A 15,484-nucleotide genomic window follows, 5' to 3' on the forward strand; every position below is an offset into this window, starting at 1 on the left:
TTCTGAATGCAAACAGTATGAAAATTCTTAGTTAGTATACGTGAAAGATTTTGTTTATGAACAACGCATTTTTAACAGTTTTACCTTATTATTTATTCGATTATTGAGAATATACAGGATCTTTCAAATTGATTTGCGGAACGTAGAACGGCAAAATCTGTCATCGATTAAATTGTCTTTGCTCTAATTCAGCATAACCATTTATAATTGTAAGGCTGGAATCAGACTTTGCATTGAAGATTGAGATTGAAGACTGAAAATTGAATTTTGACCAATGAGGATAAAGGAATTCTAGCTTCTATTATTTTGATTCTAATTTTAATCATTTAATGTTTAATGCGTAGTCTGATTCCAGCTTAACGCGACGCGAAGTTACGATTGCGCGAAACCATTTTGAAATTCACCAGCGATCACGACGAGTACGCGATAGTAAAATATACATAACGCAACGCATTCAAAGAAGAGAAATGTCCTTCATAATCTACGCGTGTGGAATATGTTTTTGGAACATTCTAAATGATAGAGAATCGCGAGGAATGTGAAACAGCTCGAGCACAAAGTCTTCAGTTTGTAGTGCATTGTCGTGTTCACGCGGGACAATGAAATTCGAACGATCAAAATCGCGAGAATCGCAATCTCGGAACTATCGATAATCGCGACCGTGACGCCACGTGGTATTTGGCGAGGAACTATGGTAATAGCAGAGAGAAACCTAAGGCCGGTATTCATAGTCAAGAAGTAATGTCTTAAGTCAGTCTTAAGATGTCACGAACCAATCAAAGGCTGCATTCGCGTGTTAAGCCTGGGCCCCGATTCTCTAATCCATCGTAAGAGAAACGTATACGAAAAATTAGGAAAATACTACAGTACACGTTACGTATACTATAGCATTTTCCTAATTTTTCGTATACGTTTCTCTTACGATGGATTAGAGAATCGGGGCCCTGGCCGTATCGCGGACGCTCGCCTGTGGGAGCCGTTAAACAAAGAAGAAGAAAGAAAAGAAAAATCTTCAAGTCTGATTCCGGCCTAACCCCCGTACATTAGCGGCATCAACATCCATTTTCCAGCTGCGGGAATTACGTGTACCACGTTCATTTTTGTGATACGTCGATATAATTGTATCATTGAAAGTGAACGTGGTCCACAAATTATGCATATGGATATAAAAAAAAAGTTTTTTTTGACGTCTTTGATAAATAAATTTATACAGAACGTCGAAAAAAAAAATTTGTGAACCACGTTTATTTTCAATGATACGATTTTATCGACGTGTTACAAAAATGAACGTAGTACATAGTTCCGGCAGCTGGAAAAAGGATGTTGGTGCCGCTAATGTACGGGGATTAGAAGCATATATACATATAAGGAGCTGCGTAGAATGCATTATGCATATAACATATATGGCATTATGGTAGATGAAAGGAACAGTGAATAGAGAACAAAGGATAAAGGCCATGGCACATAAAAAACTTAAGGCAGTAAAACGTAAGCAGTAAGGAAATCAACATGTTGTGCGTGGTCTACAATGGCAGTAGCAGTATAGTGGATGAGACTGTAGAAGTAAGAAATTGACCAATCAAAATCGAATGTGAGCAGAATAATCGACCGTGATTGGTCAATTTCTTACTCTTCAGTCTCATCCACTACTACTACTGCCATTGTAGACCACGCATTTGATTGGCTACTGCTTACGTTATGGCTTACAGACTCTAAATAAATAAATAAAACGAAGTAATTACAGACTCTTTAAAGATTAAACAAACATCAAAATAAAAAATAAAATTAAATATAAAAGGTTATACAGAGTCATACGCTGTTAACGGAGCGCGGAAATTACAGAAAATCTTCCCAGGTAGCAAGGTATCGTCTATTTGACGTCATTAATTAGTCATTTTTATGACGAATTTGATGTTTAAAATGACGTATGAACATCGTAAAAATGACGTTATTTCTCATTGATACGTTTTTTAATTGTACTTCTGAAGAAGACTCAATCCAGGAGTCGAAACATGTAAAGTTTTGAAGATTTGAAGATTTTCGATTATATTTTATTGTAAACGTCTATTCCGGTTACATATATTTTATGTCTTCGAATTTATTGTTTCTCTTTTATTAATTTTTGACTCTACTCTATTAAATTTTAATGTTATGACTCTTAATTTGTCTTTTTAATTTATTACTTTCTCATTGAGTTAAATTAAAGTTATGTATCACACAACATATATATATCTTGAGTAAATAAGTAAAATCATAATATTATTTGTATAATTTATCAAGAAATTATTATATATAAAACAATGGGTGCCTTCCAACAAGTGACACAGCACAACACAGTGATCATCTCATCCTTGTTTAACATAGGCGAACAACAAGGACATACTGATACACTGTGTCACACCGTGTCATATGTGTGTCGCTTGTTGGAAGACACCCATTATAAACAATCATTTTCTTTGTATGTATCACGTTATCATGTACCGGTTTATTTATATACGTATCTAATCAGGAGACGCGGTAGCGTCTCCCCATCAAGTATACATATGAGAAAAAAATTTTATATGAGGAAAAAATAAAAAAAAATCATATGAGGAAAAAATCAATATGAGAAAAGTTGTCGAAAAAGACGCTACAGAGTATTCTTTACAGGAAGGAGAACGCTTTTATAATAAAAAATTATCATTTTGTTTAAACAAATTGGTATTTAAAAAAAATGAATATATTGGAGATATACTATAGGTATAGATTTTTACAATTAAAATGAGATAATAATCACATCCGTAAGTGCACTGGATGCAGAGATATGAATAAATGCATGCATTTTTCTGCCCGATTTATGTAATTCAGAAACGTCGTCGTCGTCGTCGTCTTGGTCGTCTTAACTTCGCTAGACTGCAAAATCTTATCCCCTTTTACTACACCTTTTATCTACACTTCCTACACCTTTTGTATATCCTTTCTACATCTCTTCTGCACTTTTTTCCTACACATTTTCTACACTTTTTTAACACTTTTTCTACACCTTTTCTGCACTTTTTTTTTTACACATTTTCTACAACTTTTTACAACTTTTTTTGTACATCTTTTCTGCACTTTTTTTATATTTTTTCTACAACTTTTTACATTTTTTCTACATCTTTACTGCACTTTTAGACACCTTTTCTGTACTTTTTCTAATTGCATAAATTGAATAAGAGCGCAATAAATGAGTTAATAGAAATTAGTCGATATGCAAATAACTTATATTCTATGTGAAAAATCATTACTTTTATCAATATGAATACAAAGTGTATTGTAATTAATAAGAACTTAACAAAAATTTGTAAAATCACTGAAAAAGACATCAAAAATATAGAAAAAAATCATGAAGTGTACTTTACAATATCTTTACATAAAATCATTTAATAATGTTCTCATTATAATAAAAAGAATAAAAAAATAATATTACGAAAAAAATATAAAACAAAAATGCAATGTTTTCACGCAAATATATCAATTAAGCAAAAACGAAATTATACATTGATTTATTAATTAAACAATAATGATTTATTCGCCACTAATATGTATTTGTTTATTACTTAATATTTAATAAATGGAGATTAGACGATACGAAATTATAAACTAGTATTTTAATTAAGTTAAGGTTTTGAAATAACGATTTATTTGACAACAATATTTATTTGTTTATAATTTAATTTTTATCAGAAGAAAATATGGCTGAAACAAAATTATATACATATTGGCATTTGTTAACTACATTATCATTTCCTAACTTAATTAACAAATATCAGTTTATAATTTCGTTCTGTCCGATTTCCATTTGTTACATACTAAGTTATAAACAAATGGGTATTGGTGACAAATTAACTGTTATGTCGTCATAATTTTCTAGCTTAATTAACAAATACCAGCATATAACATCGTTTTCATCTGTCTCTTTTCATTAAATATTAAATAGATATTGTTGACGAATAAGTCGATATATCATTAACATTTCCTAGTTTATTTAACAAATACTAATGCATAATTTTGTTTTCGTACAATCTTTTTCTATTAAATATTAAATTATAAACAAATGGATATTGGTGGCGAATAAATTGTTGTATCATTTTAACTTCCTAGCTTAATTAACAAATACCTGCGTATAATTTCGTTTCTATCTGATCCCTTTTCATTAAATATTAAGTTATAAACAAATAGATATCGTCGATAAATAAATCTAGATATCATTAACATTTTCTAGCTTATTTAACAAATATTAGTGTATAATTTTTAGAAAAATGGAAAAAGAGCAATATCGGTCGGTGCCACGGTCAAATTGGTCGAATTGGGCTACGAGCTGCTGCCCCATCCACCGTACGGATTTAAGTCATTCAATATTCTAGAACCTTGGTTCTATCGCAATATTCTGCAGTATACACTATATATTCGAAAACAATAATTCAACAAAGATAAGATGTTAATAATTGCTTACTGAACATAAAAAGTTGTTATTTATAATGTTTCTAAAATATATATCTAAATATTAAACTTGTCCATAATTTACATCACATCTATTTTATTTGTGAATATATTTTCATGTCTCACAATTTACATCACTATGTTATACGTATATGTATATTATATCTGTATACATATGTCTGTTATTTTAATTTATAATACAAATACTATGTTGAAATAATGTTTTCACTGCATACTGTTTACAATTAATGCGACCCGGGCACGCCAAGTTTTTTCTTCACTATAATACAGTTGACAATTATAGTCACTTTCGGTCTGTCTTATGTGACTGGCGTAATGAAGAATACACTTGGTCAATTATATTTATCTCATATCTGTTTTGGATCAAGAAATTCAATACCTTTCTTATGCACTTGGCGTATGCTTTTTTCTTTTTTTTAAAAAAGGTTTTTTTAAGAGATAGAATATAACCGAAATAATCCGTTGTGTTGATGCTTCTAGTACCTTCTATACCGTTATTGGAAAGGAAAGATACAAAGGTAGGGCTCCCTACAAGGGGGGCTGCGTAAGTACAAAGAGCGACTACCTGAAGCGGCCCTACCTGCTGTGCGCTCGAGTCTGTAGCCCGATAAACGCTCGGTTCTATGCTCATAAAATCTAAACGAATGCGAATTTTGCTTTGAAATTTTGGCAGCGTATTCTTGGATTGTAGAGCTAACGATATATGCAGTAACAAAAAATCGATTTTTTGAACCTCCTAATGTGGTTTCCCCCCTTAAAATGAGAAAACGAAATGTAATAGATAGCCTAATAAGAGGCGCAGAAAAATTGAAAAGTATTTTTACGATAACAAATAGAAAATCATAGAGACAATCGAAAATGAGTAATATCTCCAGCAACATACTTGACGCGCCCGTTTTGTTCAGTAATATATCCATATATACATCTCTCACTTTCTCTTCAGATTATATATATATATATATAAATTTCAGATTATATATATACAAAATCTATTTTGTATACATATATATATATATATATATAATCTGAAGTTTATTACATTCCCTTTTGAAAACCTCTTTTGTATATTCAATTTTATGATGTTTTTAGAATTATAGGCAAAAAAGGGCTATATGTCTAACGAACTTATTTTATGACTCATCTTTAACGGACTCTTGCATGAGTCATCGTCACCTTCTCCAGTTTTTCCCTACCCCGTTTACGTACATTTTTGGTATTTTAAAATCTTACGTTATTGGTTGGAGCTCTGATAGAAGACTCCACCTCTTTAGTCAATAAAAAGATCCTTCCAGCTCAGTTCGATTTAGTCTAATTTCGGAAGCCGTACTCTCGCCATCAACCTTAGATCGCTAGTCTGTAAGTTTACTTGTAACACCGTTGAATAAAGGTTGGTCAAAAGACAGTCGTTGAATTATTACAGTCTTTTCTCGTTATTACAAGTTGCGGCGTTCTGCGCTCTTAACAACGCACGCACGCACGTACATATATATATATATATATATTTAGAATTTTAAATTTTATCGAAAAATAAATGCAAAGTTATTATATATATGTAAATTTACATATAAATTTTGCATTACTTTTTTGATAAAATTTTAAATTCTAAATTTTTTACAGCTGACTTGAATGAATATTTTGTTGCTAACATGAGTGAATTGAATAAAGAAGAGGAAGCAGAAGCAGCAGTAATAGTAGAAAAAGTAAAAGAAGAAAACATGTTATCGGATAATTTAGAAACAAAGAAACCGCCTCCTAATTGGTTCATTGTGCAGGAAGTAATAAATCGACAAATAGGTAGTAATCCATTATTCCAAAGAAGATTTTGTAGTTCTTTACATGCAGTAAATCGACTGGAGTTTAAGTACAAACTCCATGACGTTGGGGTAAATTATTTATTTTGATACATGTTGACTTATTATATACAATGTTTTATAGATTACCTTTGGATCATTACTATAGATTTTTTAAATCATGTATAGCTATACGAATTAAAATTTCGTTATTATTTACAGAATGTGAGTGCCTTAAGTTTCAATCAAAAAGGAAACTTATTAGCAAGAGCCGCTGTAAACAAAGTTATTTCTATTTGGGATTGGGCTGCAAGGAAAAAGGCTGCAAAGCGTTGTTGCCTTCCAAGTGGCAATGACTTCCTAATAAGCGAGGTATGTATAATATTTATATTATATAATATAGTATTGCTATTTGAATGTTTTGTAATAGTTATTCTGATTTAATTGTATTTTTTTATTAATCTTTTCAATTTAATAATATATGTGTTTAGGCCAAATGGCTCCCTTTAGACGTAGAAAATTTGATGGTCACTCGTAGTCTCCATGGTGATATACATTTATTAGATCTTGAATACAACTCATGGAAACCATTGTTGCACTATGAATCATCCTTTCTTGATTCGGTATCACGTAGACAACATTTTATGAGTGACAGGTCATTGGCTGTGCATCCTGAAATACCCTATGTTGTGTTTTCTGCTGGAAACGGCTCGATTTCATCCATAGATATCCGGGAGGATACATCAAAGTAAGACATTGTTATTAAAAAGTTCACGTGTAATAATGTTTCTTATATATTCTTTGTTTATAGCATGCAGAATGTCTACATATAATATTAATTTTTCTTGTACCAAAAATTGTTGTATTGGCTGTGTTCAGCAGACTCAACAGTTTTGCAACCGTTTTATAATTCGTCTCGCTGATTGGATTATACTTTTTGATCTAAAGAAATAGCCCTGTCTCAAAGTCATAAAATAATTATAAAACTGTTGAGTCTGCTGAACGTGACTATTATCTGGCGTTAAGTGTAACACGGGATCGTCATGTGTACTTATATGCGAATCAATCATATTGTGATTGAAAGATGACAGGACCATTATGACAGCTATAGCCCGGTTCAACCAAAGTAATATTGATTTATTTCGGTTCAACTTACTGTTAATCTTTTCCTAATTCTTATAATTGTTTCTGTTTTTGTAATTCCAAGAATTAGAAAAACAGGAACGATAAGTTAAACCAAAATATACTTATATTGTTTGCACCTGAGTTAATGGCTATTTTTAAAATGTAGATTAATTTTAATCTTGGTTCAACTTATACTTCGGACAAGAAAAAATGATAAGAATCTCATTGAATCGTACATTTGAAACTCAACAAACAGAAAATAGAATATGCTGGCATAAAAGATCCAGGTTCGATCATTATAACAAAAAAAGTTAAAACAAAATTAAATTTAATCTACGTTAATTAGTACAAATGAGCATAAGTCGATTAAATTCTACATAGACGCAATACTAAATTTTGACAATATTCAATACTAAAGACGTCGTTAATATAATAACATAACTAATACAAACACGAAGCCTACAACAGTCTAGCTTGGATCTCTAATTGCTTACATGTACCGCGGTACTATCAGGAATTAAAACAAATGAATAATTAACTAATATATGTAGTCCCCCCAAACTGCGCGTCGAACTATCGTTGGTCTTGAAACGCAATTCTAATAATCTGAAAATAATAAATCTGGAAATAATTCTTCTTATTGTGAAAAATATTACATCGGCCGGGAGTCGAACCCGGATACCTTGCTTTAAGCAAGTGTCCTAGCCAATTAGACTACCGAGGCCTTAGTAATATTCCTCGCAATAATTTATTTTAATTGGTGATAATACCGCAGTAGTTTATATGTAAACGATTCAAGATCCAAGCTCGACCGTTATAGGCTTCATGTTTGTATCAGTTATACTAATAAATTTTGAGTTTACATGATGAAAGTGTTTATTTTTGTTCTTTAATACACATGTTATATATATATATCCATTATAATATTATATATATTTATGTTCATATCCATAGACTGCTCGATATAAAGAGCCTTCGAAGTAGAATTTTAACAAGTATACATTGTAATCCTTCTAATAGTAATGAATTTTGTGTCAGCGGTAGTTTTCCCTGCGTAAGGGTGTATGATCAGCGAAATATTTCCAAACCACTTTATCAATTGTCGACCACCAAGTATCACAAGGTATGCATTAGTTTGATTCAAACCTATTGCTGATAAGTTTATGAATATTTAAAGAAATACTACAGTGTTTATGTTTTTTACATGAGTTTTAATTACATATGTAATTTAAATGTATTAGAAGGATAATGCAAGAATCGCCATGTATAATCACGATGGGACAGAGATTCTCACATTGTTTAATCCTTCCAAAATATTATTATTTGATAAATCAATGTGGTCATGTGAAGGAAATTGGAAACATACATTATTTGAACGCAATCAATTTAGATCTGTACCTGGTGTACCTGCTGAGGTAGCCGCGAGATATACTAGACGTAATTATATTATTATTATATTCCCGGTATTTTACTCTTTTTTTATTTTTAGAACTCTTTATTTTAAGTATATTTCAAAAGAGAAGTAGCATACAGTAACATTATTGAATGGTTTATTTGTTAATTAATTTTTATTCTGAGATTATTGTTTAAAGATTTTTTAATGTACATTTTTCATATTTTTTTCGTCTATATAACTGAAAAGCGACGCTTTAAATAATTATAATATGATTTATTAATAGTAGATATTAAGTTGTCTTAGTTATGTGTTGTGATTGCAGTTATACGTGGAATCAATTTTTTCGGACCTAAAAGTGAATTTATTATATCTGCATCCGATCGTGGTGATATATTCATTTATGACAAGAAGAAAAGAACTGCGGCACAGTGGTTGAGAGAAGATTACAAAACCGTTAAGTGTTTTCATTTTGTGCATTTGATAAACAAATTTTTCTCCTTCGTAGTATGTGTTGCACAAAATAACTTTTATTCATTTAATGTATAGATGGGATCTCATCACTGCTTAGGTCATCCCCATATTCCTATCCTTGCAACGGCAAGTGGGTCCAAAGTCCTGATATGGATGCCTTCGAGGAATGAAGATCGAAAAAAATTTTGGACTGTATGTAAAGAATTATCTATGCGTTTTTTTGCATTTCTTTTTCTCGCTTAATCATATAATTTATTAAATAAATAACATAATTCTTAAAACAACGTCTCTAAAATAAGCAATATAGTTGAATACAATATATTAGTGGTATCAATTGTTGTTCAGGGCCGGGATTCTCTAAACGTTTTATCGATGATTGTCGCTATCGTTAACTAGCGACAACCAACGGCATGACAATCCTAAAAGAAAGCGCGGCTCTCATTGGCTGTCGCTAGTTAACGATAGCAACAATCATCGATAAAACGTTTAGAGAATCCCGGCTCAGGAATCAGAGCGATTAGGAATTCTCAGAGAAAGCATTGCGATCGCTAAGCGAGTTATTATTGTCGTCAATCTCCGCGACCGTTTAGTCCTCGACAAAAATCCAAGCGTTCGCCGAAATCAGCTGTTCCGGCACAATTAGTCATTCCGTATCCGACCATTGGGAAGATAACAGTTTTTGCGACATATAGCTCGTCTGTCGTATTTACAGCTTTAGAAAAGAAAAAGCATTCGTTTAACGTTCGTGGATTTCGCTCCGCAATCACAAGTGCGGAAGTATATTGTGCGCTTAAGACGCATGTTACAGCGTCACAAGACTGTTAAATTTTGATTTGTGTAAAAATAAAATACTGTTGTCAGCTCATTGCGGCCGATAGACGCGTGCGAATATTGCCCTATCACATATCTCTATCTGCATAGATATATAAATAGAAACGGCGAGGAATACCATAGTATAACGGTACCGATTGTTGTTACCACCAGCGAGCGACGTTTTCCCGCCGGTACAATAATATCGGCATGTATAATAAATTTCTCGTTTTCCCTGTTATAGAAAAAAACACCAAAGGAGCGCACCCAGTTGAAGGGGATAAAACGTAAAAACCCAACGGAATAATCACATTGGACTAAGGACAATAAACACTCATACTTTCTTTTTTTTCTTCTATTTTTTTGTTTCACATTTTCTTCAAAGGCCTTTCCCTGCTCTTCCCTTACCAGTACTGTGTTGGCAGCGAGCCAACACCACGCAAGCAGTGAAGCATGCATATATCCAGGGAATGGAAAGTTATTTTTTAAAAGTAACTAGTTACAGTTACTCGTTACCGAGTAAAAAATGTAACTAGTTACAGTTACAGTTATCGCTTTTTAAAAGTAACTCGTTACAGTTACCGTTACTTGAAAAATAACTTTTCGTTACTTTTCCGTTACTTTTTTAAAATCAATTTAAAAATGTACTTTTGCATTTTTTTTTTATATGTAATACTGACAAATATATAGTTTTATAAAAGAAAAAAAAATCTGATTTGATATTAAACGTTCAAATAGAGAGAATAGAATTTTCTTTTGTTCAATCTTCACCTTTTATGAGCCGTTGTTCTTGATATATTATTATTGTTATATTACTACTTTAATAAAGTCGAATTGCGATTCCGGTGCGATAGCATCTTGCTAATTAACAGCTTATTGATATGATTAAATTCTTGGTTATTATATTAACTTTTACCGTGTTCTGGCTTCTCCGTGGATTCTCGAATATATTTTGCCGTCTCTTTGCTAGTAAGATGGACATTTCGGGCAATAGCATCGCGCCTATGCGAGAAGAATTAAATTCTCGTTTACTGCAAGACCTGCAAAATGAATATGAACAAGCTATTAAATCGGCAAAAGCGAGAGAGCAAGAATTAAATGCGCGCGCTGAAACTTTTAGAAATACCATGCGAACTAGTGTTTCGGACGATACCGAGACTAGTCTCGAGTATCGTGCCGAGACCGAGACGAGACCGAGACGAGACTTAAAGTCCGAATTCGAGACCGATACGAAACTTTTTATACCGAGAGTCTCGATGATACCGAGAATCTCGTCGAGACTCTCGAATTTTGTAATATGTCAGATACAATTTCTAACGCATAAGATATGTCAGGTCCTTTTTCAATATCTGATTAACTTGTGCTTAATCTGATGTTTCATCACAGATAAAGCCCATTGGATAAAACATCAAGTTACGCCTAATCACAAGTTAACCAGGTGATAAAATACCGGGCCTTAAACTATACGAGGATCGATTGGACACTATATTCGCATGTAGTAACGAAAGGGGAAAGAAGTTAGAAGTATAATAATACTTCCATATTGTTATCGGAATATTGTATGATGTAATATTGTATGAATTAAAAAAAATTTTTAGAAAATTCTTTAAAATTAGATTTAATAAAAAAAGAAATTACTTCTTAGAAACAATAATAACTCGTAATTGTTTTATTTGCATTTAATTTAAAAAAATTTTATTGAACTTTATGGTGCATCTTGGTATTTAAAAACTACGAGTAAACGCCAAGTTTTTTGTACTTTTACTTTTTTGAAATAAAGTATATGATATATATATGGCAAAAAAAAAAAAAATATATTTCTTTCACAATATTGGCGCAATCTACAAAGATTTCATTTCATTTTTTGTATACTGTAATAATATGTAACGGCTTTTTGTGAGGCCAACACGCACACTTGGCGCCTTTTTTCCTTTTTTTAAAAAGGTAATTTTGTTGAGTAAATAATATACATCGTTATTATTGACAGAAATTTGGTATAAAGTATTAGCAAATTGAAAAAATATTGCGTGTATACAATTACTAAATTTTATATTGATTATTTAATAATAAATAGTCTCAATAATTTTTTTCTAATAATTACATAATCACAGGATGCAACTTTAAATAAAATCATTTAAAAAATATGCTTTAAACCAGATATATTCATTTATTTTTCAAAAAATTTAAATTACTACTATTACTGGTACACAAACTAATAAGAAAGTTTAAAAATTTAATTAATTCATAAAATAGTGAATAATAATGAAGTTTAATCGCATAGATCATAGAAGAAATTGAAAAAACGCTTATTATGGTTATCGAGACCGAAAGTCTCGACTCGAGACCGAGACCGAGACGAGATTATCATTGTCGAGACCAGAACGATACCGAGACGAGATGAAAATTTCGAGACCATAATCGAGACCGAGACGAGATTTGAGCTAGTCTCGCCTCGTCTCGGCGAGACCGAATCACTAATGCGAACCGTCGCGGAAGTGTTAGCAGGTCTTCAAGGTCCGGATTTCGCGGCGTCCACTCACTTAGGGCCTACTCCGGTCGAAGGGCCACCACCTCTTAATCTCACGGGAATTTCTATTGGAATAGAAGCGATTTCGAGTCCTACACCGGACGCTACTTTCGCGACCGCTTATGCCGCCTACCCGAAATCGTACGTCCGCGATGCATTAGAAATGGTGCCAAAGTACGACGGCCACAACATTCCGGTTTGGCAATTTGCACGCGCCTGTAAAAGGGCGAAAGACTCGATACCGCAATTCGACGAAGCGTTGTTAGTTCGAATGCTAAGAAATAGGCTTTCACATCACGCGTATTTGACGGTAGAGGATAAAGTGCACTTTACTGTTAGTAAACTTTTAGATACTTTGAAACGGACATTCGGCCCGGGTAGGAGCTCAAATATTATCGCGGTCAACTAAGTATAGCGTTTAAAAAACATAACGAACATATATTTGCGTCTATATCGGTCGTATAAAGAATAATTGCGTACTGCAATAATTGAAGGAGATCAAGTAAACCTCGATCGCACACTGTCACAAACCGAAATTTCTTGTATTGATGCATACACGCTCGAAGCTTTTTATGAAGGCCTCCCTCGCGACTATCGTACTGAACTAAGGGCGGAGGGATACGTTAATTTTGCGAATGCATGCACGAAGGTTATAACAATACAGAAACGCCTTGAGAGGGAGGAGTCGCGTTATCGGAATAATAGACAGCCACGCGACGATTCCGCTCCTGGTGGTGCTCGGGGACCCGTGGGAAACTTGCCACGCGAAGCCCCTGGTAGCTTGTCTGCTGCTCCTGCAACCAATCAGCCGGCAGCACCGAATGCGTTCGACGGTGCTCGCAAGGTCTGCACATTCTGTAAAAATTATGGACACTTGTTCCACGAATGTCGAAAGAGACAATATAGATTAAATAATCCGAATATTAATAATAATAATAATGCTAGCAATAATTGCGTACCTACGACTCCACAAATGGGAAACTGCTTCGAGGCCTCGGCCAGTGGGACTGCGCGAGGTCAGGGGAGTGTACGTCCCGTGCTTCAACTAGAGTGTGTCCCCGAGGATTGTACGCTCTCCGGCTGCATACCTGCTACATACCTGTCGTCGAACTTCGATCAACCTCCTTCAGAGGACCTGTAGCATTTATGATAGATACTGGCGCCCAGCCTAATGTAATAAAAAGAAATTGTATTAATGAAAATTTAACTATAATATTAACACTAACGAGACTTTACAACTTACCGGTGTAACAGAAGACGTGGTTAATACCCTCGGTACCATCCAAATCTGCATGATGTCAGTTCCCGTAGTATTCCACGTTGTTTCAGACGGCTTCCCTATAATTCCACAAGGAATCTTAGGAATGCTCCACATTTTTTATCGAACAAAACACATGCATAAACTACGCTAAAAATAACATTACCTGGCGTGGTCGATCATTCCAATTCAAACAGAATGAATCTGTCAAAATTCCAGCGCATACGAACTCTGGATTTGTGATACGAATTGCAAATTCAGAGATTAAAACGGGATATCTCCCCTGATTTAGAATATACGATGGAGTTCTCGCGGGAGACTCCCTCGTTATCCGCAAAAACAATAAAGCATATATTAGAATAATAAACTCTCTCGATTTTGAAATTGAAGTATTGATACCTACCACACATTCAACTTATAGAAGTCGCTTAAATCACTAACAAACCTCCCTTGCACGCAAATTCAGAACCCTCAAATTCTAGAAAAATTTCGAACTCTCAAACTCAGAAATTCGCTAACGTTTCTCCTCATACCCAACCAAGTTTGACTGAAACGAAAGCAATAACCGAAAATTTACTCACTGCATGCAATGAAAATCAAAAGCTCTATTGTGCAAATAATGTTATTACAAATTCTTCGACTAAAATATCCAAATTTCCAAATAAACAAGATTCTATTAGTTACCGGACTCTATAATTAATCGCAATATTATAGTAACAATTAACAGCAAGTAATACAATTCTTATAAATTAATACAACTCAATTTACCTATATTTCGTGCAAAATTGTCAATTTCCAAGTGGAGCGTCAGTGTAAATTTGATCATTTTAACAATAAAGTCCGCAATGTAATGACATGAATCTTAGTTAATACGTAACCTTATGTGTATATGTACTTGACAATAAAAATAAAAACTAAGAATGAGGATTTGTGTTAGAGTCTTGGTGTGTGTTTGTTATGATATTAAAATAAATTTCTGTTAATTTTTCCGTGTCAACTTTACAAATTTAGACAATAATTATGATTTTTAATATTAATTATTTCAGAAATGGATCATTTAGAATATGATATATGTCTAAAATTGCAGTGTTATCCCAATCCATGTCATGTTTGCAATTTAATTGATGTTTGCTTACAACTGACTTATTGCTAGATTTCTTCAAATCATCTTTATGTTCTTTTAACCGAGTTTTAAGTCTTCTTTTCGTTTGTCCTACATACGTCTTATTACAATCTTTACAGTTAATTTTGGTAATTATGTACTTTAGGGGACCCAGCTCCGATGACCTTGACCTTGACATATGTTGTCAAGGTCATGATTCTGAGTAACTTTGCCTTAACAACTAGGCGGCGGTCTCTTATAGTTTCGGAGATATTTAGACCCAAAAGTCTAATTCAACAATCATAATTAAAAAAAAAACGTATTATTTCTGATATACACGTATGATATGAAGTACTATTCTACACCTTTCCCTGTTCGGAAATGTTGAACTTTTCAAGTGCAGTAACTTTCACGCCCCCCCTCTGCACAGGGGCACAGGACTTCTACGATTATACTATTGCTGTGATTGTACTGTTGGGGCAGACCTCTGCCGACGGTGTGGGTGCGGGGGGGGGGGGGGGGG

The 15,484-nt window shown here is 33.3% G+C and overlaps 1 protein-coding gene across 1 annotated transcript; it reads left to right on the top strand.

Annotated features, from left to right (window-relative positions):
- Positions 1 to 6,128: 6,128 nt before the first annotated feature.
- Positions 6,129 to 9,434, top strand: LOC108771873 (DDB1- and CUL4-associated factor 8). Its single transcript, XM_018537274.1, has 6 exons — positions 6,129 to 6,365; positions 6,495 to 6,644; positions 6,764 to 7,020; positions 8,352 to 8,520; positions 8,639 to 8,834; positions 9,340 to 9,434. The coding sequence occupies exons 1-6, from the start codon at positions 6,129 to 6,131 to the stop codon at positions 9,432 to 9,434; spliced, it is 1,104 nt and encodes a 367-aa protein (XP_018392776.1).
- Positions 9,435 to 15,484: the final 6,050 nt, after the last annotated feature.

Source organism: Cyphomyrmex costatus, unplaced genomic scaffold (genome assembly GCF_001594065.2).
Source record: "Cyphomyrmex costatus isolate MS0001 unplaced genomic scaffold, Ccosl1.0 scaffold169, whole genome shotgun sequence".
Lineage (NCBI taxonomy): Eukaryota > Metazoa > Arthropoda > Insecta > Hymenoptera > Formicidae > Cyphomyrmex > Cyphomyrmex costatus.